At 37.3% G+C, this 24,832-nt stretch overlaps 1 protein-coding gene across 1 annotated transcript; it reads left to right on the top strand.

The window, feature by feature from the left end:
• Positions 1–23,222, top strand: UBE2J1 (ubiquitin conjugating enzyme E2 J1). The gene is made up of 8 exons (XM_081141093.1): positions 1–349; positions 7,606–7,679; positions 9,175–9,306; positions 11,780–11,864; positions 12,147–12,252; positions 14,452–14,581; positions 15,995–16,114; positions 19,939–23,222. The coding sequence occupies exons 1-8, from the start codon at positions 319–321 to the stop codon at positions 20,215–20,217; spliced, it is 957 nt and encodes a 318-aa protein (XP_080997219.1). The 5' UTR covers positions 1–318; the 3' UTR covers positions 20,218–23,222.
• The last annotated feature ends 1,610 nt before the right edge of the window (positions 23,223–24,832 follow it).

Here is a 24,832-nt window from a genome sequence, read left to right as displayed (position 1 = left end):
GACGCAGCCGGGCAGCCCGGCGGGGTCGGGCCCGCCGCCAATCCCGGGCGCTGACCTCCAGCCCGGCGCCCGCTTCAGCGACGCCTCGGCCGGCGCCGGCGCCCGCCCGGCCCACGGGGAGGCGGGGGAACCGCGGAGAAGGCGGCGCCATCGCGGAGCCCGCGCCTCGCCCGCACCCTCACCACCCCGCCTGCAGTCCCGCCGGGCGCTGGGCCGTGTCTGCGGAATCCCTGGGGCTGGCCCGAGCGGCCCGAGCCGCGCAGAGACCCGGGCACCAGCGGCGCGGAGAGGAGGCCGCAGCCGGGCCGGCGGCTCGCCATGGAGACCCGCTACAACCTGAAGAGCCCGGGTGAGCAGGGCGGGGCGGTGGGCAGCGCTGGCAGGGGGGACCGGAGTGACCCCGGACTCCGGGGTCGGCACTGCGGCCCCCTCGCGTCCGCCGCCACTCGCGGCTCCACTCCCGGTGTCGCGCTGTACGCGAGACCGCCGCCCGCCGCGCCGGTGCAGGCCGCAGGGCAGGGAGGCCGGCGGGCACCGGCTGCCCAGCCTGGGGACTGGCCGGCGCCCCCGGCACCCGGACTCTCCCTGCCCTCACTCCTGTCGCGGGGAGCCGGGTTATAAACTCATCCCTAAGAACAGGTGTAAGCGTGATGTCCGTGGGTAATAGTTAACAGCCCCTTGCCAGGCTGCTTCCTCTACACCGTCGTCGTCCCTCCTCCGTCGCTGCTGTTTGACTCACTCACATTTGAGAATTTAGTTTAAATATACTATTTGCAGCATTTGGAGTGCATAGAATTACAGACATTGAAGCAAATGTTCTGTTCTAAACCGGTTAGCCAAAGAGCTAAGAAAACTAGTTGAGTCGCGTACTTTAGAGCTAACTATGGTTTTTTGCCAAACTAACATATATGTGTGTGTGTGTGTGTATATATATATTCAGTCATAAAGACTTCCTTTTCCTCTACAGAAGGATCCCAAACAATCCTAGCTTCAAATTCTTTTCTGGTGCATTATAAAGATGCAAGAAAAGTAATCAGCTCTCTCAGATTAAGGCAGACTTGAAACGAGTCACACTGTAAATGGTATTTATTCTGTTTGTACCGTGATACATTTGTCAGGAGGGAGAAACTCCACAATTCAGCTCTAAATGATAATCCTAAAATATCAGTAATGATTGGACCAATTCTTAATGCTTCTTACTCTTTTTCTTTCAAAAAAGTAGCTTCTCAGTAGGAATCAGCAATATAAGCATTCTTATGAAAAGAGTTGACATTTTCAATCTTTGATTTATTTTTTTTTAATTCTTAGAATATGAAAGAGTAGAAAAGTGTGAGGATATTGATTGAACAGAGCTTTGGTAACTTGAGTGCTGTTAAGCTAAGAAATGTTCTTAGGTGACCAAATATGTAGAATGGGTCATAACATTTGGGGGTGGGCATAGACTCCTTTAAAAATCTGGTGAGGGCTGTGGTCTCTCCAAGAAATAATTTATACAGTTCAGTTTCAGTGGGTTCACAAGTTCCTTCCTCCAACCCATCTCTTAAGAATGTCAGTTGGGGGTGGGGGGTGGGGGAGATCAAAGAGAAAGAGGGAAAGAAAGCTTAATTTTAAGGTTAGATGGTTAAATTATTTAGATTGTGATAGACATATAAAATGGGGTAAAAACGTATAGTGACTCCTTGGTCATATGGTACCAAATTCCTTTCACTAAGCACCTGAGGTACTTAGTGAAATGTCCAGAGATAATGCAAATGTAACAGTACAACTTGGAATGGAGATTGTTGTCAGAAGACATTGCTCAATTTTATAGGTAATCATATCTGAGATTATAATAAGCATTTAATATTCTCCAGAATTTTGTACTACATTTCCAGATTTTGTACCTATTGCCAGCAGACTGAGCTTCCGCCAACAGGCTTCTAGCTGTGTAATAAATTGCTTCCTCTTTTCTGTTTCATTTCCTCAAAGGTGATGTTACCGTTCTAAACAGAATTTTTTTTTTAAATCTTTTATTGTATGGATCATTTCGATTTCATGGAGAAGGTGAAATGAATGAGATACTGGACTTATGGAGGCTTAATGAAAGTGCTTCCTTCCTTTGTTTTATTCTCAGTCCTGTGATATTTTTAGAGTCATGTATACGTGAAAGGAAGTTGTTAAAAACACTGAACTATGTAAGAGATATAATCCTTTTTCTCATCTCATGTGGAGTTAGTTGTTTTAGAAGTATGGATAAGACAATACAAATAACTGGTTAAGGGCGGGTGTGCTAGCATGTGGATAGTAAATTTGTTCATTTTATAGGTGGGAAAACTTACTTCTTTATGAATGGACTTGTGGTTGTGGGCAGAGCTCTGTGTGGGGCCACCTCATAAGCCTTCTGACTAGCCTATCAGCAGTTGCCTCTGGATCAAGCTCCCTGATTCTTTTTTGGGGTCTGCTCTGGCCAATGTAATAGGGTGTCAAAGTAGGGAGACCTATGTACAAAGAACCTCTTGCAGCAGCTTTCCTCAGAAGGGGCTGATGGGCAAGTTAGCGAGTGATTGGTGCATGTATAAGAGACTGGTGCAAAGGCACACACTGTCTCTGTCAGAAACCTAGGAGTTATCCTGTGCATGTCCTTGGTGTCAACTGCATCTTCACGCTAATCATTCTCAAGCTTTAATGTACAATTCAGATCCTTCTCCTAGGCTGTGTGCATGTAGAACTTAATGGTGATTTAACATCTTCACCCAGATTTCCCACAGACCAGAAAAATAGCTACAAGGTATAAACACCAAACTTACCAGTTTTCTCTCCTTCTCCAAACCTGCACCTTGCCTTAATATTCCTCATCCCAGGGATTGACAGCTTTACTCTACTCCCTACCCTAAAACTCTCTTTCACATACACAGGCATTTGAGCATGGGTGCCAATACATGCAGACACACATATATCTAAGCAGTCACTATTGCCACCAGATCAATGAAAACAAAACAAAATAAAACCTGATTAGATCACTTCTCATATTGAAAAGTTTTCAGTAGCTTTCTGATAGCCGTGGATACAGTTCAAAGTAAATTGTTTTGCTTGGCTTACAGGGCTGCCCATGATTTGATCTTAGCTTTTCTCATCTACCACTCCTATGCTCCTTTGCTTTTTCACCATCTATCCTTTGCCTGAGTGTCCCCAGATGGAACGGTTCTTCTCACTTATATACCTTGTTTCCTGTTGGAACCTCTGCTTGGAATGCCTTCCCTTTAATCTGTGTGAAATTCCTATTAATTCTTCAGGCTTCTTTAAGGTTCAGTCTTGTCAAACTCCTGTAGGCAGACTAAGGTAGCCCCTATATTTGTACATATTTGGTCAGTGTTTGTGTTGTAATTGTTTTCATGTCTTTCTCACTGTGAACTTTTTGAAGGAAAGAAGGTCTTGGTCATTCTTCTATTTTCATTGCTCAGACATTCTTTAAATATTTGTTGAATGGATACCTTTATAGGGCCTTTCTGGGAAGAAACATTAGTCCTTAAATATTTGCTTAAGTGCCTTCATATGAGAACAGGGAAGAGGCAGTTGGGGAGCATGACATTAAGTTCACGTCCTCAATTCGCCTGCCTCTTTTGCATTTTACCCATGCTTTGAAGATTGATGATATCAAGATACTTGCTTTCTAAAAAAAATAGGTGCATGAGAGACAATGACCTGTAAAAGATCCCCTTAGCTGGAGGTTTGTCTCCAAACTACAAAATAAGCCCAGTGAGCTAGCGTGGGCATGTGCAGAATGCTAATGCCTAGGCCTGTGGAGCCTAGAGCTTGATCCAGAGTGATCATGTGGCCTCCATGAAAAGAAGGAACAAGAGTAGGCATGCAGGTGCTCCCCACCCCTCTTCTCTGTCCTGGAACATTTTATCTCACCATGATAGGAGAATTCCATTGAATGAGCTTGCAAAAAAGATAAGAGAGTTGCTGATGGGGGAAAAGTTTTCTCTGTAGCCATGAGGTAGCAAGAGATGGAGTATCAGGAGTGGCAGACTATGCTCTAGCAGTAGTTGCCAGTCAGTACTTTGAATCTCGACTATTCCATAGCAGTGATATTTCTCTTTGGGAGCCAGGGAGCCATGCTATGTGGCCAACTACATATGCTCAAGGCCTGATTTTGAAACAGAATTATTGAGAAGGCCTTATATCCCATTTATTTCTGACCTTAATAACTTGTGATCTGGGGAAGAGGGATGGGTGAGAAGGAAAGGAGAATTATGTGAAGAAATTGTTGACTCCCATTTGACAGATGTAAACATTGAAGCAGAATAGGATTAAGTGTCTTGTTCAAGGATTTAGGCCCAAGGAATCAGAGCCAGTATTTTAATGCAGTTCTAATCCCAGAGTCCATGTCCTTTTTCACTAAGGCATTCATAGTATATGTTATTTCAGAAAAAATAGGTTGTGAAAACACTAGACTAACCTCACTTTCTATTTGACTATGTAGCTTTAGCTCTCATATGGTATGTGCCTATGTGGCCTAAGAACTAATAAAAGCAACCTGTTTAGTTGTTAAGCAAACGATTGTTCCTTTAAATGCATTCTTGTAGCATTTCTGATCCTTTCATATATCTCTCATAAGGTTGAGGTACTATTTGGTATTTATTTTCTTCTCTCCAACTGAAGTGACATAAAACCTGACTGACCTCGTCAGCTTAATCATTATTCAGCTAGCTGATGAGGAATGAAGGAAAAACAATCTCCTTGGCATCTTTGATTGCTTACAGCAGCCAACTGAACTAACTTGATAACAGCTTCTATGATTTTACTTATATCTAATAATATTAATTGAAAACAAAGGGGTTTTCAATCCTTGATCCATGAGCTCCTTAGATAGAATAGGTGGAGGGATGGTAAATAGCTTGAAGTCCCTTCCATATTGTTAGCAACCAAAACAGCTGTTACCTGTTTTACATATTGAGGTTCTCATTAAGTTTTTCTTCGAACAAAGGATTTTATCTTATTGTTAAATAATTTTGAAACCATTGCTTTTAATCAGATCCTTGGAAAGAGATTTTTTAGGGAAAGATAGTAAAAGTTAATTCAACTAATATTTGAGTGCTTACTATGTGCTAAGTCCTGAGGAGACTGCAATGAAGTAGATTGTTTAGCAGGAAAGACAGGTATTAAATAATTACAAGTGAGACGAACTTTATAAAAAATAAGAGACAGAATGTTATGAAGGCTTATAGTAAGGGCACTCAACCTAGTGTCTAGGGCAGTGGCTTCCAAAGCATTAGAGCATTAGAATAACCTGGAGAGCATTTCTGGTCTCCACTCCCCTCCCAGAACTCCTCGGGGTTTTTTATCTGTCCAGATGGGAATCTTGAGTCACTCCTCTGAAGGTGGACAAGGGAGGGTGTTAAGGACACCTTCCTGAGTAAGTTACTTAAAGGTTTGGTGGGAACCAGTCTAGATGATGAGGTGGGGAGTAGAGGTGGGAGCAGCATTGCAAACTGAGGAGCTAGAATATGGGAAGGTCTGGAGTAGAGAGAAGCGGAGTGTCTAGAAATTGCAGGAAGAGTGTTTCAATGTATACGTTTCTAATATAGCATTTATCGTGCTGTTTTGTATTTACCCACCCCACCCCAAGACTGTAAACTCCTTGATAACTGAAACTTTCATTTTGGTTGTAGATATAGCATTTAGTATGAATTCAGTAATTTGATGATCAAGTGAACAAAGTCTCTGCCTACAGGGGCCTAGTTCGGAGTAGGAAGTGGAAAAGAATATTAATAGTTATTGAATAGGATAGTGACTTAAGAACTTTTTTTTTAACCTTAGGAACCCTTGATTAAAATGAATTTTTTAAAATTTTAAATCCTCACCCAAGGATATGTTTTTATTAGTTTTAGAGGGAGAAGAAAGGGGAGGGAGGGAAGGAGGGAGGGAGAGAGGGAGGGAGGCAGGGAGGGAGGAACATGGATGTGAGAGAAACATCGATCATTTACCTCCCGTACACACCCCAACCAGGGATTGAACCGGTAACCTGGGTATGTGACCTGACCGGGAATCAAACCCAGGATCCTTCAGTGTACCCGGTGATGCTCTAGTCAACTGAGCCACACTGGCCAGGGCTAAAATGAAACTTTATGCAAAAGACCTGATACATACTGAATTATGATATTATGTGGGAGTTGCTTCTTAGTTAATCTCTCCTGATAACTTTCCATGCTGTGCCCCTACACATTTTACTTTTATTGTTTCCTCTGCCTATTCATACCCACCTGCGTGAATCCTACTTTCTTTCAGATGTCAGTACCTGATCTCTTTTCTCTAATGTCTGCTGTCAGATTAGGTGCCCATCTTGGTGCATACCTCTCTTATAACACCAACATCAGTTGGTTTCAAGCAGAGTTTCCTGGAGTCTTAGGCTACATGTCTTTTTTTATGGCTTTGCTATCCTACACCAGTATCCTGACATTTTTTTAGCACCTGAAGCTTGAGGTGGAAGGGGCTGGGATCAAAGGATTGACTTTTGAGAGCCCATAGGAATGGGAAAAGGGTACAGATACAGGTAGGATTGTTGATTGTGGTAGGCTGCTAATGGACATTTATCACAGAAGTAAAAGGCTGTGCCATTAACTGAAAGAAGTGAAACAGAAGAGAGATGAGAATTGAGTAAATAGGTATGAAATAGTGTTAGGGTGCTAGTCGGAGAGAGTGGGCCAGTGGGCTTACTAGTGAAATATAGGAACATTGGGTAGCATTGTGTCACAATGGAAGTTGTTGATAATAACAACTGTAACTATAATGGCAACAATGTGCCTGCCTCTGTGACTTTTTTACCCCCTTCAGTAATGCTCAGCTGTTTGGGTATAGACACTAAATAAGAAGATGCTTGGGTTGGGTCAGCTAGAATTGAATTTTATTAGGGGAGTATGAAAGAGGAAGCACTAAGGCCAAGAGTGTTGATAAAGGGAAGCGAATATAGGGGATAGGTGGGTGGGGTAAAGAAAGTTGTGGGGTCAGTGGATTGGAGGTTTTAATTAAGGTGAAGAATCATTTCAAAAGAAATCAGTTAGGGCTATGGCATTCAGTGACTTCTGGAGACAGTCCCATTAAGTTAATGCAAGATATTGAGTGGAAAGTCCCAAGAGGTTAAAAATATGGTGGGGTTTAGTGTTCATGAGCATGAGTTCTGAGTGTATGTTTTTGTTAATATAGACATTTGAACATGGTAGAGTTGTATTGCCTGTGTTGGAACTCCAGCTCTGTCATTTACTAGTTGTGTGACCGTGGACAAGTTTCTTTGTTTGGAAAATGGGAATATTCTATCTCATAGTGTTGTTTTGAGGATTGTATGAGTTAATGTAAGTACTTATTAAGTAAAAATAGTGCCTTTATGAGACTTATCTATATATTTAATTTAATACATAACTCTTCTAATGCCTAGTTACTGTTTCCTCTCCCCCTCCAATGATTACTATTATCCCGTAATTAAACCTTTACCATATATTCAGTTGAACCAGTCCTCTCTAAACTTGTTTTGTTAAAATAGAAACTTTTTCATTAGGTTTGTAAATCTGTGTTAATCACTTGGTAAAGTATATTTTAAATGTCTCTATCTTATGAATTTTATTTTAGCTGTTAAACGTTTAATGAAAGAAGCGGCAGAATTGAAAGATCCAACAGATCATTATCATGCACAACCTTTAGAGGTTAGTTTCTGTCTCCATCTTCTACATATGGATTTTAATATTTTAAACAAATTCCTTAAAATTGTTTTTTCATTGTATTGAATCATTGAAGATGTGTGTGATGTGGTTTATTAATATATTTTACTCCCAATATTTCCTGAGTATTTCATTAGCCATTCAGAATCAGACACTTAAGAAGAAGCAGATTTCCAATCTCTATAAAATGGGTCTCAGATGCTAAATTCCTTTTAGGTCTTGAATATGAGAGAAAGAGGGGAAGTGGAAAGAACTCAGTACTTTTTATAATTTGGAAGACCTAGCCCCTTGAGGAATCTCTGTAGCTAGTCTGGGCTTTTTGTACAAACATCTCTACCTCTCTTCAGTCTTCTTATCTGTAAAAGGAGGGTATTCAAATGTGTTCAGTCTGGTTTCCATGGTAATAGTGAGAATAAAGTGTGATAATGTATGCACAAATATTTTCCAAACTGTAAAGTACTTGGTAAGATGATGTTGATAGCATATGTATTAATATTACTAACCACTTATAAATAAGCTCTTAGGTATCTTTGAGGGATAATTTTAAAAGATTGTTAACATCCAAATTTTTATTAATTATTTGATTATACAGTTGACCCTTGAACAACGCAGGAGTCAGTGCCCCAAGCCCTACACAGTTGAAAATCAGTATATAACTTGACTCCCCAAAAACTGAACTACTAATATAGCCTACTGTTGACCTGCAGCCTTACTGATAACATCAACAGTCAATTAACACATATTTTGTATCTTATATGTATTATATACTGTATTCTTACAATAAAGTAAGCTAGGAAAAAGAAAATGTTATTAAGAAAGTCATAAGGACCCTGGTCAGGCATGGCTCAGAGGTTGAGCATTGGCCTCGGATCTAGGAGATCGCAGTTCGATTCTTGGTCAGGGCACATGTCTGGGTTGTGGACTCAATCCCCAGTCAGGGGCATGCAGGAGGCAGCCAATCAATGACAATTCTCTCATCATTGATGTTTCAACTCTCTCTCTCCCTCTCCCTCCTCTCTCTGAAATCAATAAAGATATATTAAAAAAAAAAAAGTCATAAGGAAGAGAAAATACATTTACAGTACTTATATGTATTTATTGGAAAAAAAATTGAGTACAAGTGGACCTGCACAATTCAAACCCATGTTATTCAAGAATCAACTGTATAATAATTATCACCAATTAGTATTCAAGGACTAATTTATAGTTTAATTAAATATACAATCTTATTTATGAGTATATAACAATGCTCAGACATTTTAAAATGCATTTGTTTAAAAAAGATCTAGCTCTTATGGGACATGAAAACTAGATTAAATAGCTTTATTTGTAATTTTTCAGACATTTTGTGTATTAGAAACTGTTATAGCAGTAATATAAAACACTTTTTCTCACCCAATAATATTTCTAATAGTCATTAATAAAAACAGTCAAATTTTTTAATATTACTGATTACTTATTGGTTATTGTTTTTGTTCAGGATAATCTTTTTGAATGGCACTTCACAGTTAGAGGGCCCCCAGATTCTGATTTTGATGGAGGAGTTTATCATGGACGAATTGTACTGCCACCAGAGTATCCCATGAAACCACCAAGCATTATTCTTCTAACGGTAAGAATTCTTGCCTTTTTGGAATGCTTGTGGTTTAAGTCTTCTTGGTGGCTGCAAAATATGGTCAACATACTCATTTACATTAAGAAATAAAGGAGGCCCTGGCTGGTGTGGCTCAGTTAGTCGGCCATCGTCCTGTGCACTGAAAGGTTGCCAGTTTGATTCCCAGTTAGAGCACTTGCCCGGGTTGTGGGCTCCATCCCCGGTAGGCGGAGTGTAGGACACAGCTGATCAATGTTTCACTCTCGCATCGATGTTTCTCTCTCTCTCTCTCCCCCTCTCTCTTTTCCTCTCTCTAAAAAGGTTATTTTTTTTTAAAAGTTTTAAAAAAAGAAAGTGGGACATTATAACTTTGCTTTTGGGAGCCACGCCTTGCGATTATAATCCTTTTCCCCAAAAAATAATTTATAGGAATTATTGAAGCTAATGAATATATAATTACCATATTGTGGTTGTTAGGATTCAATGAATTAATGTATGCAAAGGGCTAGGCACAGTATCTGGCACATGGTAGGTACCCAGTAAAGTATTGTTAATGCTATTGCACCTCTTAATCACATCGTCTTTAACTTCTCACTTTTCACGCTTAGCTATTAGAATAAGAAGTGACACAGAGTCCTCAATAAATGTTTGCTGTATTAGTACTATTAATATCTTAGAATTTCTCTCTATGTTCACATATTTTATCTCCATGTGAAGGAAAATTATTAATCTAATTTATTTCTTCTCTCCTCTGGGACGTAGTTCATCAATAAGTTCCTGTCTTAATTGTTTAGCTTTCCTCCCCTCATTTCCTTTTATTTACAAGTGTGTTTAATTATCCCCAACCTTGAAAAAAGCCAAAATACAACATAAACACCTTTCTTTATCTCTGCTTACCATTTATGTTGTTGTCCTGTTTTTTAATTTGATAGCCTTCAAGGCATCTTTGTTCTAGTTTAGCCTGCTGCAATCTGGTTTCCATACATGCTCACAGCACTAATCTCAAAAACCAGTTTGAGAAATCCCACTGCCTCTTCTCAGTCTTTATCCTGTTCCATCTAAGTTAAACTTCTGACACTCATGGGGTAGCAGATAGTGAAACAAAAGGTATTCATTAATAAATACCGAATTAATGCTGCTTTTTATCTGTATTTGGTGTAGTAGAAAGAGCATTAGTTTTAGAGCCAACAGACCTGGATTCTGACCAGTGCTATGTCTGTTACACCACAGGCAGGTTACATAATCTCTTTGAAATTTAGTTTTATCATCTGTCAACAGGGTTGTATGTGGTAAGTATAATCATGCTTTATAAAGTTCCTCACATATAGAAGCAGCTTAACAAATATTAGGTGATATTTAGAATCAGTAATGCTAGCGGTAGGGCTGGAGCAGGATCTTGGAGGGGCCCTATTGTGTTAGGAGTCACTTTTATTTGCTAGATCATGGGGAGAGCCAAGTAGTCTAGGGGGAGGGGCTGGTGCATGGGGAAACCTGGCTGGGTGGGGGTAGTTGGAGCAGCAGTTGTTCACCAACAGGTATAGAAATATTTCAGGAGTTAACCAACGGTATGGTAATGTTTAGCCCAGAGGCTGAGAATCAGCCCTGCCCTCCTGATTTAAAATATTTGCTTTTTCTGGTTCACTTTCCCTCGTTTGAAAATTTTCCTTTCTTTCCCGACCCTTATTCAACAAATATTCATGAAACACGTGTCAGTCACTCTGAGGGTGCAGCAGAGAGTAAGTCACATTCTCTGACTATATGAAACATATATTCTGATTTCATGGCTCTTCTCCTTTCCCCTTCCCCTTCCCCTTCCCCTAAGTATGGGCATTCTACAAGTTCACACTTCAACTGTTTTTTCTTATTTCTATGAAATGGCTTCAGTGATCACCTCTGTGACATCAATTACCAAAGATGTGTATCTTCTGATATCACCAAGTCTGTATTTTTAGCTACCTGCTGGACATTATCAATAGCTCTCCTACCAAGAAAATAGATTCATGTCCAAAACTGAAATCATTATCTCTGATCTTCCTCCTTTGTGTTCCTATCTTACGAAAGTATCATCCTTCTGAAAATTACTCCCACTTTAGAGCCTTCCTCACTAATATCTAGTTAGACGATACTAAATCCTTAGGTTTTATTCTAGTATCTGTATGTCTTTTTCCTAGATTCTTCACAGAGCCTAGCACCATACTAGGCACAGAGGAGGACATCAGGGGATCTTTATGTATCAATTGTTTAGATTTCAGTTGTATAATTCAATTTCAAAAAAGTGCTACAACTTTGAAAAACAGTTTGTATTATTCATTCAAAGTCCAACAAATATTTGTGGAGTGTCTATAAGAGGACAAAAATCTGTATCCCCTTAGAGATTACATTCTTTTAAAATTATCTTTAAAAATTATTTATATGTAAAATATATTTATACTTATAAAGTATAAAACATTAAACACATCTATAATTTTTAAATGCCTTATTTATTCCTAAGGCTAATGGACGATTTGAAGTAGGCAAGAAAATCTGTTTGAGCATCTCAGGACATCATCCTGAAACTTGGCAGCCTTCATGGAGTAGTGAGTACTAATTTAAAGTGAATATATCTTATATAAATTTAGTCAATTCATAATTATAAAGTATAATACCTTCTTGAGATTGAAGCTGTTTTTGATAAATAATTTGACATTATTGAATAAATAATAAAAATGCTTTTCCTTGTCTAGATTTTGGCCATCATTTTACTACAACCCTCCTACCTGTACATCTTCAGTGAAAGCCTGAATCTTTTTTTCTCTTCCCAGAATAAACCCAGTTCCTTTTACAAAGCAATTTAGATTGATGTTTACTTTTTATTTCAGTAAGAACAGCATTATTAGCCATCATTGGGTTTATGCCAACAAAAGGAGAGGGAGCCATAGGTTCTCTAGATTACACACCTGAAGAAAGAAGAGCACTTGCCAAAAAGTAAGTTTTGCATTTCATTCTTTGTTAAGACCCAAATATTGTTCTGGAAAATGGCTATTAGGAGATAGGCTCTGTCTCTTACTTTGTGAATTACCTTTGCTACAGGTTCTAGCCTTAGTTTTGCTATTTTAGAAACTCAGTTGTACCAGTTTACTCAGGGTTCACCAGAGTCTAAAGAATTGGTTATAGAAAGTAGTTGTTACTGTCAATCTACAGTGGGAGATATCTTCTCCTAGAAAACAGTACAGGTCCTTTGTCTCCACTTGGGCAGTAATACAGATGGAAAAGAACTAGAGCCCTTGTTAGTATGCAGCTTTCCACAAGATTAAAAACTCCTTGAGGGGTGGGAGGGAATGCACTTACCCATCTTTTCATAGCACCTGGCTCATAGCAAGTGCTCAATGAATGATCTGGAATAAGAAAAGGAGATTTTATTAAGTGGTCGTTTCCCATTGGTATTGTTTTCTGTTTTTTTCCAGGTACAGTCTGTCATAACCCAGATTAGTCATTAGATTTAAAGTATTCTCTCCTTTGAGTAGAGCTAAGACTAATTTTTGATTTTGGTCATTTTCTTGTTCTGGACTCTGCTGCCTACCACTGTTCGAACATATTTTATGAATTAAATTATATAGGGGTAGACAAAAGTAGACTTATGTTGTGAGTATGCAAACACAGAGTTCTTGTATTATTATTTATTATTGTATTATTTTTCATATGAACAACTATAACCCTACTTTTGCCCACCCCTATAGTAAATTTTACCCTAGTACAGCCCACACTGGGCCCTCTGCACATGTTTGTTAAATCAGAGGGATTTTAGCGTTTGGAAGGTTTGGTAGACTTCTTGGTTTCTTTTTAAATCTTATTCCCAAGTTCTGGGAATATACCTTACTTGTAGCTATTATTCACAAATTATAATATGTCCTTCAAATATATAACATTTGTTTTATTTGATTTTCTGTGCTGGCTTTCTATCTTGATACTTTCATGTACAAGTTAAAATAAAAAGAATTTGTTTTTTGGTTCTAGACTTGTCAGTATATATATTCTAGGTTCTTAGTCTGTATTAGAGGCTTTTTAAAAACCAGATTTTGCATTTAGCCATAGTAAATTACTGTTTTTGTTGATAGACTAATATATTAAAAATAAACATTCTCCTTTACATTTCTCCTGACTTCTCAGTTAAAAGTGGACACATTTTAAGGCAGTATACAACTGATTCTCAAAAGGGTATGGATAGCAGTGCTGATTCTGGTGAAACAAAAAAGATACTCATCAATAAATACTAAATTAATATTACTTTGACATATATTTTGTTTACATAAAGCTATTTAATAAATTTAAGTAGCATGTTCTTCAAGACCTAAGGATTTTATTATGTTGAACTAGGTGTACTGTAAAACACTTTTTAAAAGGAAGTTCAGCAATGTAACAATATATATTTAACAATATATATTTTTATATAATATACATATTTACCTCTAATCATACAAATCCTCAGCACTCTTGTGAACTTTAGGGCACTTTTTGGCTATATCTGGAACACAGAGGAGAAAATAAAAACATAGAAAAACAAATAAATCTTAGGAAATTCTAGTTCACAGATTGAGTGTTTACTTAATATAATCAGTGATAAATTTCAGAGTCTGGATTTTCCATGAGTTTTTTTGTCTTTCAAGTGGTACTGCTATTTAGATTAATAGGATTTGTGAAGTGGTGGTGTTTTTTCCTGGAAATACCTGTAAATTCTATTTTTAATGGCTTCTTTATTGTTTTATGTATGTTTCTGCTAAAAATAATTTGAGCTTTATAATGGACTTTTTCATAGGCTTACCATAGGCTTGTTATGTATGATCTTGAGGACAGTATTGTTAGACAGTTTATATCTTTTGTCATATAAATCTAAAGCTTATTTTTCTTTAGATAGTATATTAGGAAAATGATGAAATCTAAGCCCGGGCTTTAATGTTAGATTTTAAAAATATTGAGATATAATTGACATGAAATTTTATACAAACCTAACTTGAGTATATGTCTCAGAACTATAATTATTGCCATAATTGTCTAATTTACATTTAGATAAATGTGATTTGGAATTATCCAGTGTTATTTTCTTTTAAATTTAATCATTCATTGTTTGAGTGTCCTGACTTAATTTAACATTTGATTTGTACTTATCAAAAAATTATTTCCTACCAGATCACAAGATTTCTGTTGTGAGGGATGTGGCTGCACCATGAAGGATGTCCTTTTGCCTTTAAAATCTGGAAGCAATTCAAGCAAGGCTGACCAAGAAGCCAAGGAACTGGCTAGACAAATCAGTTTTAAGGTACTCTAAATTGATAAATAAGTTCAAATTATGTAGCCCTTTTATTTACTTTCAGAAGTAAAGTAATATAGTCCTATTGCAATAAGGTTTTTACAAATAATTTTTTTATCACAAAACTAATACATTCACAAAGGCATTATAAAGTATAGTGGTTAAAAGCTTGGACTCTGCTATATAATGCCAGGGTTCAAGTCCCAGCTTTGCTGCTTATTAGTAGTAGGACATCAGACATATTGCTTAACCACTTTGTGCCTTTTTCTCACCTGTAAATAGTAACAGTACTTACTTGTGGGATTCTTATGAAGATTAAGTGAGCATTGACCTAGGATCTAGGCAATCGAGGTTTGATTCCTGGTCAGGGCACATGCCCCGGTTGCGGGCTTGATCCGCAATCGGGGGCGTGCAGGAGGCAGCCGATCAGTGACTCTCATCATTGATGTTTCCATCTCTCTCTCCCTTCCCCTCTCTTTTCCTCTCTCTGAAATCAATAAAGATATTAAAAAAAATACTTTAATGTATTGCGTTTAAAACTGTCCCTGATGCTCAGTAAGTTTTAGCTATTTTAGAAAATATAGATAAGCAATAAGAAAATAAAATCATATAATCCCAGCCCCAAGAAATAAATGCTCTTATTATTTTGGTAAATTTCCCTTATATCCTTTTTTTCTGCATATATTTTACCCAAACATATAAATACTTCTATAATTTAATTAGCTTCATAAAAAATGTCAGCCTGCATTAAGCAACATGTTACCTTGTCCCTCTTCTCTACCTCTTTACATCCTGTCTGTCCTTCCAAGGTCCAGCTCTTGGGAGAAATTTTCCTTCTATTTTATTGTGCCTGAAAGAGGAGGTACTTAATAAATGTTGGTTATTTTTTTCTTCTGAAGATTCTTATTGTATATAAAATGGCTTCTCTGAAAATCTTAGGGCCAGATGTGTTTTGTACTTAAGAATTTCAGATTTTAGAAAATATCAAACATATAGCATATATTAACACTCATGTGAGATTTGGGACAGTACCCCATAATCAAATTCATTAATATTTTATCAGCAAACCTGGGAATATCTACACTACTGTGGAATAAAGACTGTTAATAGCCTCACATCTCAGGCTTGCCTAAAAATTATAAAACACTTTAGATTTTAGAGATTTTTGGAATTGTGGTTTATGAACCATGGGTGTTAGTTTTGTCTCTCACCAAGTAACATCTCCTTGAACAGGGATTGTCTATGGGTCTTCCTATAATACCTAGCATAGTGTTGGACACACAAGTGTTCAACACTTAACTGATTGATGTTGATATTAAAGTACCAATTAAAATAAATTAAAGAAAGGGAATTTAGTAGGTTGTAGGTTATCCTGTACATCTCCTCTTGTAACACTGTTCTTGGATGTTATCTTTTTTATAGGCAGAAGTCAATTCATCTGGAAAGACTATTGCTGAGTCGGACTTAAACCACCCCTTTTCACTAAATGATTTACAGGACAATATACCTACAACATTCCAGGGTGCTACGGCCAGTACATCGGTATGGTTCTTGTCTTTTACATATATACTTATTATAATTTATTTTATAATTATTTCCTATCTCACTTCCCAGAATGTAAGTTCCTCGAGGATCAGGGCTGTGTCCCCAGTCCCTGGCATAGTGCCTTGTATATAGTAGGTGGTCAATATATATTTGTTGATTGAGTAAATGAATTTTAGGATTAGCACTTTTAAATTAATTAATTAATTTTATTTATTTTAAATCCTCACCTGAGGATATTTTTTCCATTGCTTTTCAGAGAACAGTAGAAGGGAGGTGAGACAGAGAGAGAGAAACATTGATGTGAGAGAGACACATCAGTTGGTTGCCTCCTGCACTCGGGGTGGGGATCAAGCCTGCAACCGAGGTAAATGCCCTTGGCCAGAATTGAACCCGGGACCCTTCAGTCCACAGGCTGATGCTCTAACCCCTGAGCCACACTGGCTAGGGCAGGATTAGCACTTTTTTTAAAAAACTAGGAGTATAGGTAAAGAAATCAAGAAGTTTAAGTAAATTAGATAGCATAAACAATGTTATCATAACAGTAGTATTTTTAATTTTGATTTTAAAGTACATAAAACTTAGAATTATTTCATAGATACCAGTTCTGGTTAATATGTCAACAAGCAATAAGTTGTCTACAATTGTGAATTAAGCTTTAATTACGTTTACATACAAATCTCAGAGTGTGATTATATAATTTGATCACTATGGAGGTAACTGAAACCTGGTTGTGACTAAGGGTGCTTTACATGCAAGTATAATGTAAATTCACTGAGATATTATACATCAAATCCCAGATAAGCTGTTTTCTTAGCCTTGAGGGGGCGAGAGATTGCTGAAAGTCTAAATACAGCAGATAACTTTAGACCATCTGTTGCTTGTTGATGCAGATTTTTTAGCTATGTAGAAATGGGAAAAATACTGATGGTAGTTTTATGATTTTCCAATGTGTCAGATTCTTTCCTTTTTCCAAGGATTGAGGTTCTGAGTAAGCCATTCCATTTTGTATTAAAAAGTGAACACAAAACCTTTGAGCTGGTGATTATTCCAGGTTATTTTAGAAACATTTATGTGACGTATCTGTGACTGTGATTTTTAAAAAATATTTAAATTAAATAAAATATCACATTCATCCACCAAGAAATCAAGAAGTTTAAGTAAATTAGATAGCATAAACAATGTTATCATAACAGTAGTATTTTTAATTTTGATTTTAAAGTACATAAAACTTAGAATTATTTCATAGATACCAGTTCTGGTTAATATGTCAACAAGCAGAAATGGCTACTTCATCTTATTTAAGAGAATGGAAACTATTATAACTTAAATCTTTATTCTGTGATATGTGTTTTAACAAGTTTAGGCAAACAGCAAAGATTTAAAAGTCCTACCACCAATCCTAAAGCATTTTGAAAATGCTAAAGCCAACTTGATTCTCTATCTGGCAGTTCAATATGAACTGCCAAAATTTAGTTCAATTAGTCCTTCAACTCTAAATAAACTGGGTTTCTCAGGATCTATAACCTTGGGTTGTTACAGTTTCCCCTTGATGTGATTATTTTAAATAGGAGAAATTTTAGAATTTTATACTACTGCAGCACTAGGTTTTAGTAATGTATTATCCAAAAGGCATCAGAAATATAGAACCTAATTAAAGCAGTATATCTATATAAATATTTCCATTAAGTGTATGTACTAAAATATCATTTAAAGTCAATGTTTTAAGGGATTGTTGTTCTAACTATATTAATCATACTGATAAAGGTCCAAATAATTCTCCTAAGTAAAGTCATGACTTTTTTTTTAACCTAAATCTGGTGCCCCCCAAAGGAATATATTAATAGTAATTTTAATAATAACTAGCATTTAACAAGCAATTGTGTATCCTAAGCACTTTATATCATTATTTTGTTTAATTCTCACAACTGCTAAGTTGTATATTAGCCTCATTGTACATATGTGGGGCCTGAGTCAGATTAAATGACTTATTTAGGGTCATGTGTTTACAAAGTGGAAAGCCAGCCTGACAATGACAAGGCTCCCTGTGTTAGTCAGGCATACCGGCAGAGTAATGTTCTCCCTCCAACTAATGGGAGAATAACATACATAAAATAAAGCTTCAAGGTGAGTCAGTTTCTTGTGCTAGTTTCTGGATTCATAGACCACATGTTTTTTTGTTTCTTAAGAACCCATCTTCCTTTAAGCCTTGAGTACTTTTGCTCTATCAGATATTTTTATCTTGGCTGAACAATTGAAAGAAGGGGAGATTTCAAATGGAATGTTTTATTGGCTACTGTGACTCAGTTCAACTCAATGAGTATTAAGTCACAATATGACACCTGCAACAATGTAAGACCTCACAAAATGCTGCAGCATTGTGTACCTGCTCTCCTCAGTGAGCAGATTGCTCCTGGGAGACCTGGAGTATGGAAGTCCAAGTTCATGCAGTATATAATTCAGTATCAGCACTAACATTTTAAACTCAAAGTCAGTAGTTCTTTTCTAGCTGTCTTATGGGTCACAACATTAGAGTGCTTCCAAAGGATAGTTTTAAGAAATAAAGATTATTTAAGCTTTTTAATGCTGAGATGAATGTCAGATTTAAATGTAATTTCTTCTGCAGGTATCTGAGAAGAGCAATTTTTTCCTTAATGTTTATAGCTATTGCCAGCACAAAGCTCATCCTCTCACCTTTAAAAAAAAGTATTTGAATTATATTATTTGATTATTTTTTCTTCTAAATATTAAATTTTTCTCTAATGGAAAGTATTTAAAATATTTTATATTGCTCAGTTTTTAAAGTTTTTCTGAAAAAAAATGCATTCTTTTTTATTTGAAAGAATGTGTATTGGCACTAATATAATTAGTATAAACTTGTTTTCAATAAAAGAATTAAAGGCACTGGGTTATTACAGGTAGAGTTAACGTATCTATATAAATAAAATGGAATTCATATTAAAGAGCTTTCTTGTTTATAAACTTTAATTAAGATTTGACTCACTTGGTACCACATTGTGGTTATGCTTTGATGGAGCAGTCACTAAAGGATAGAAAGCATTTGACATCCAGTGCTTTATGGGGGGCAACTAGTGTGCCAAAGTAGAGGGTACATTGAGTCTCCCACAACTACCTCCAAATTTTTCTCAGTACATACCTAAGGAACTCTTGATATCACATAAAGTAACACAATTCAAATATACAGTAAAGGGTTCTTGTAGACTTGTGTTCATTTGACAAGAATTGTGAGAAAGGATAAGCCTGGTTGGAAAACTACATCTAATTTTTACAACAATATTACTGTGAAAAATATATGGTTTCAAATTATTTTCTATGCTCTCTGGTTGTTGGTGGAAGCATGTTGACATAGTAAGATAATATTGAAAGAAACGTTCGTGAGAGGTACACTGTTGAGAGTTGCCTTTTTTGCCATTTAGAATGGCAAATTTTCAAGCAGAAAGTGGAAATCAAATTGCTTCTCTCTGTGACTCTCCTAAAAAAGGGAAGTGCCCAGATGCGTAGCAGATTTCTGTTGGAGTTGCAGCTGAGGGAACGTAGAAAGCCATCTATGGAGAATGTGGGTAAATTCTATCCTTATTTGTTTCTGGTAAATTCCTCCTCAGTCTGGTGAAAATCTGGAATAAGTTGTGTTGCTGGCTTACTCTGAAGGGTGAATTAATAGTCTCAACAGTTAGGTAATTCTTGGTAGTTTCGCCTTCAGTCATGTTTAGTGCTCTGAGATTCTTTGTACTCTTGAATAGATAACAGGTATATGTATAAGTTTTCTTTGCCAATTTCAAAAAAAATTTCTTAAAATTTCCTAGTATGCTGTGCAGAACCCCTCAGGACCACCCCTTCAACAGCCTGTCCAACCTGTAGCTAAGAACACCTCCATGAGTCCTCGACAGCGCAGGGCCCAGCAGCAGAGTCAAAGACGGTCGTCTGCCTCACCAGAAGTGATCCAGGGCCAGCAGCCAAGAGACAACCACACTGATCATGGCGGATCTGCTGTACTCATCGTCATCTTGACTTTGGCACTGGCAGCGCTAATATTCCGACGAATATATCTGGCCAATGAGTACATATTTGACTTTGAGTTATAATGCTATTTGGTGTCTTAAGAGCTGTGACTCAACTGCTTCATTAAACATTCTTCATTGGGTATAATCTAAGAATTGTTTACAAAAAATTTATTTTGTATTTACCCTTCATTCCTTTTTTGATCCTTATAAATTCAGTATAAATATAGCTAGACATTCAGACTGTGTCCTGCTTAGTTTAAGGGACTAGAAGTCAAGTCCCTTGTCTCACTGTATTACCTGCTTTACAGGGAAATAATTTATTATTTCTCATGCCTCAGTTTCTTTTTATGTAAATTTGTGATAGTTTTCTGTATAACTCTTAAGTTTTTGGATAAAAGATGATGTTTTAAGTTCCAATGAGTATTAGTAGTTACTCAATATCATTTATTGAGTACTCTGTTTCTACTTATGTAGAATGATATAGGGATAAGAGTTGAAGAGGCAAAGTAAAAACCCTCCAATAACTTACTTAAAATGCCATTCATGGGGAACATGTTGGGATTACCCATTCTGTGACATGCTTTATGTCCTAAACATTTTCAGTGAAACTTACTATTTGTCAAACATTTATGAAGAAATAAGGTTACATCTTGGTTACTCGATGTTACTTGAAGAGGGAATATGCCTTGTAACCGCTTTGATATGCTATTAACCATTCTCTGCAAAGAGCACATGAGATTTAAAAAGAAAAAGAGGAAACAGTCCTCCATAGATCTTTGTTTTAAGGAAGGAAGGGTTCAAGCCAGGAAATCACTTCATTTTATTCCAGAAGTTAAGTGGGAATATCTTAAGATTTGAATGTTTAGTCTGCTTTGAATTGTATATCTTTTGAGATGTATATATGCCTTGCTTTGTAATCACTATAAATTTAATTATTCTGGAATATGCATAATGTTGAACTATTTCTTGTACCATATTAATAGAAAAGCTCAGGGCCCAAGAGATAGTAATAGAAATTAGAAAAACCTTTACATGGAATTGTCCACCTAACCAAAGCCCAAGAAATAATTTTCAGTGCAAAATCAATATATAACATAGTGCTAGCTAGCTCCACAGACTCTAGTAGATAAATCCACCATCATAATACCTAGTGAGAACATATAATCATAGAGAAACTTTGCCTTCAGTATGTTCAGTAGCAACATTGAAGGCACTCTTGAGAGTATTATTAGTAAAGACTTAATTTTTAAATTCAGGCAGCCCCCAGCTTTCAAATAGGTTACACTCTAAAGGTGCATTTGTAAACTAGTTTTTTTTACAACTCAATGTTGTAAATGGTGTTTAAGTTCTAGACCAGTCCACAAAAGTTAGTCCATAATGTATCTTGAATATTTGGGGGGATGGTATCCATAAAGTCCTTACGCGGTTTTAACTAACTGAAATTATGGGCAAGATAGAAACAATTTGTGAAATGATTTTAAAGGCAAATTTAATTTTTACTCCTGCTATGGGACTTTAGTTCGTTTAACTGTCACACAATTTCTGTGTCTCTCTCATAGCCAGTTTTCCTTTATGTCTGCATTTAAAATAAGAGTATATTGTATACTATGATATAATGCACAGTTGTCTTAAACTTTAATAAATGAGCATTGTAAAAGTGTTTACAGATTGTTTCTGTAATATCTGCAGCTGAAGGTGGTAAAGTCTATAAAGCCCAAGGACTTTATGAAGACCTCGTATGTTAGGAAAATTATAGGTTACCATTTTATGACTTTATTACCATAAGAAAATGCATTTCTGAAGTCTTGGTTTAGAACATAAGATATTAGAAATATTGGTTCAGTCATCAGTGGTCCCTGACCCTGGAAGGTGCTGGAGAAGAAATCCCTGTGCTCTCAGGCTATGCAGAGATTAATCTTGTGCTAGGAACAGTCTTCCCTCGTTTCCTCTCAGCCACACCTGAGCCAGCCTCTGGAGCTATGTGATCTTGTTGCATGTTTCCACGGGATGTGCCTATACTTTCAAATTGATTAAGCCAAGAAGATTTTACATTGTACAGATCCTTTTCTATCTGCTTAGCCTCTCTTCCCTCACCTGTCAACTGACAGACCACCTTCTTTGTTTGTGTTGGGATTAATTTTTAGCACCTGATGTTCATATCTGAAATTGGCATCTTTTATGCTCCTTCCCTTTCAGCTCAAGTAAGTTACTTAAAAATCCTTAAGTTGTCAGTCTGGTCCCCATTGTGGAGTTCATGAGCAAAATCAATCTTTGGGGCCATTCTTACTCATATCCCCACTAAATGGGCCTCTTCAGAAAATTTATTTTAAAACCCCACTTTAACCCTTTATGTACAGCATAAGGTCAAAACCAGATGTATGACCTGGCAGGTAAAGGCTTAGGACTCATTCTTTCCCCAGTCATCCGATTTAGGTAACTCTGTGACTTTTTCTTTGGCCAAACATAGCACATGCCTACATACCAAGGTAGTTAAAATAGCATGCTTGAAAAGATATATAATGTCTGTTTCACCTGTAACTGTTTAAGCAAATGAAACCTTTCAAATTGTATGTATTGTGGGGCTTTTATGTAGCACTTTACATTTTCATGCTGCTTATTGTTTTTATTCTACTGAAATAAATGAATTTCATCAAAATTCTCAACTAATTTTTTTTAAAAACCTTAAAAATTGTTTATTATTTTGACTATGGAAATATAAAATTTCTATTTCAGGAGAATAAGAAATCTTTTTGTTATTTTTAGCTATGAAAACTTCCTGGTATTTTGAGACCTCCCATTTTTATAGACCAGAATCAGTAAACAAGCTAACCTCACACATTTGGACTTCCTCGAGCAGAAACCTAGGCTAAAGTACTGAAAAGCCTATATTGTTTTATTATTTGCAAGTAAGTATATGAAAGGTGAATGCATTTAGTGAACTCCACTTTTCACAAAGAATAATATGTACATTAATGTGTACTACTAGCCGTTGTGGGAGGCTGCACGTTGCTCAAAAGCTGTGTGGAACTCTAACAGTTGCCTGCAGAACTAGCTTGAGCTGCTCAATAAAACCAGTGACTACTCATACCTTGTGTGGACTAAAGGCTGTATTCTTTATGTCATCCAGTGTTCTCTCCGTATTCTACATCCTCGAACGTTCTCGCATCTTTTCGCTTCTCTTCGTGCTCACTGCTCACTGCCACCTCCCTAATCGGCCATCATCTCCTCTGAATTAGTGCTGTAGCTTCCAACAGGTCTCCAGTCCTGCCCCATTCCCAACGCTGCAGCCAGTGCACAGATCTGACCCCGCCCCGTCTCTCCATTGCTCCTACAGGCTCAAACCCTTTATGTGTAGGACACAAGGCTGTGTGTGACCAGAGGTCCACCCAGCTCTCTGGCCTAATCTGACCTCTCAGCAAATGCTGCTGGGACCTTTCCACAGCTCTGAGCCTGAGCCACTGGGGCCAGTCCTCTGTCCCGAGAGAAATGAGCAAATGTTAAAGCAATACATCCACTGCCTGACACCACATACAAGAACCAAAATGGATCTGAGACTTTAATGTAAGACCAAAAAACTAGAAGAAAATAGAGAAAAGAGTGTATCCTTGTGACCATAGGTTAAGCAGTGTTTTCTTAGATATGAGATCAGAAGCACATACAACCAAAGGAAAAGAGAAAATATATTTTATCAAAATAGAAGTTTTCTGTTTTAAAAATCACAATTTATAAAATGAAAAGACAAGACGGAGTGGGAGAAAATATTTGCAGATTATCCAATAAAGGACTTGTATCCAGAATATCTAAAGAACTCTTATAACTCAGTCTGATTTAAAAGTTGCACAAGATTTGAATAGACATTTGTACAAAGAAGATGCACAAATGACTAAAACCACAAGAAGAGATGCTCATTAGTCATTAGGGAAATGCACATCAAAACCACAGTGAGCTAGCACTTCACACCCACTGTGATGACTAGGAAAAAAAAAAGGTGCAGGTGGAACGCTCATCCTTTGGTAGAAATGTTAAATGGTGCAGCCACTTTAAAAAGCTGTTTGATAATTCCTCAAAAGGTTAAACGTAGAGTTACCATTTAACACAGCAGTTCTACTCCCAGATAATATACAAGAGAAATGAAAACTTGTTCATACAAACTTGTACGTTAATATTCATAGGAGCATTATTGTTAATAGCCCCAAACTTGGAAACTCAAATGCCCATCAGCTGATGAGTGGGTAGACAGTGTGTTATACCTGTACAATGGAATAGACCTTTCTCTTCAGCTACAAGCTCATACTCCAGCTGCCTCCTGGGCATCCGGAGGTCTCATGGCACCTCCAACTCCACATGTCAAAATTTATCTCATCTCCCCATCCAACTTGCCCACCTCTAGTGGATATCAACTAATGGCTGTACCATCACCATCACCAGACCTCCCTCCGAACCAGAACTTAGATATCATTCCTTTTTTTAAAAATATATTTTTATTGATTTCAGAGAGAGGAAGGGAGAGGGAGAGAGAGAGAGAAAGAGACATCAATGATGAGAGGCTTTGATCGGCTGCCTCCTGCACGCCCCTGACTGGGAATCGAACCTCGATCTCCTGGATCCTAGGTCAACGCTCAACCACTGAGCCACGCCAGCCGGGCTAGATACCATTCTTGACTTTTCTTACCTCCTACCCTCTTCAGTCACCAAA

Source organism: Miniopterus schreibersii, assembly GCF_964146895.1.
Source record: "Miniopterus schreibersii genome assembly, chromosome: 6".
In the NCBI taxonomy this organism is placed as follows: Eukaryota; Metazoa; Chordata; class Mammalia; order Chiroptera; family Miniopteridae; genus Miniopterus; species Miniopterus schreibersii.
This window is presented reverse-complemented; position numbering and strand designations above follow the sequence as displayed.

Coding starts and splice junctions, on each gene's coding strand:
- UBE2J1 (XM_081141093.1), top strand. CDS start 319: ATGGAGACCCGCTACAACCTGAAGAGCCCGG. Junction 350..7,605: donor CTACAACCTGAAGAGCCCGG/GTGAGCAGGGCG, acceptor ATTTTATTTTAG/CTGTTAAACGTTTAATGAAA. Junction 11,865..12,146: donor TTGGCAGCCTTCATGGAGTA/GTGAGTACTAAT, acceptor TTTTTATTTCAG/TAAGAACAGCATTATTAGCC.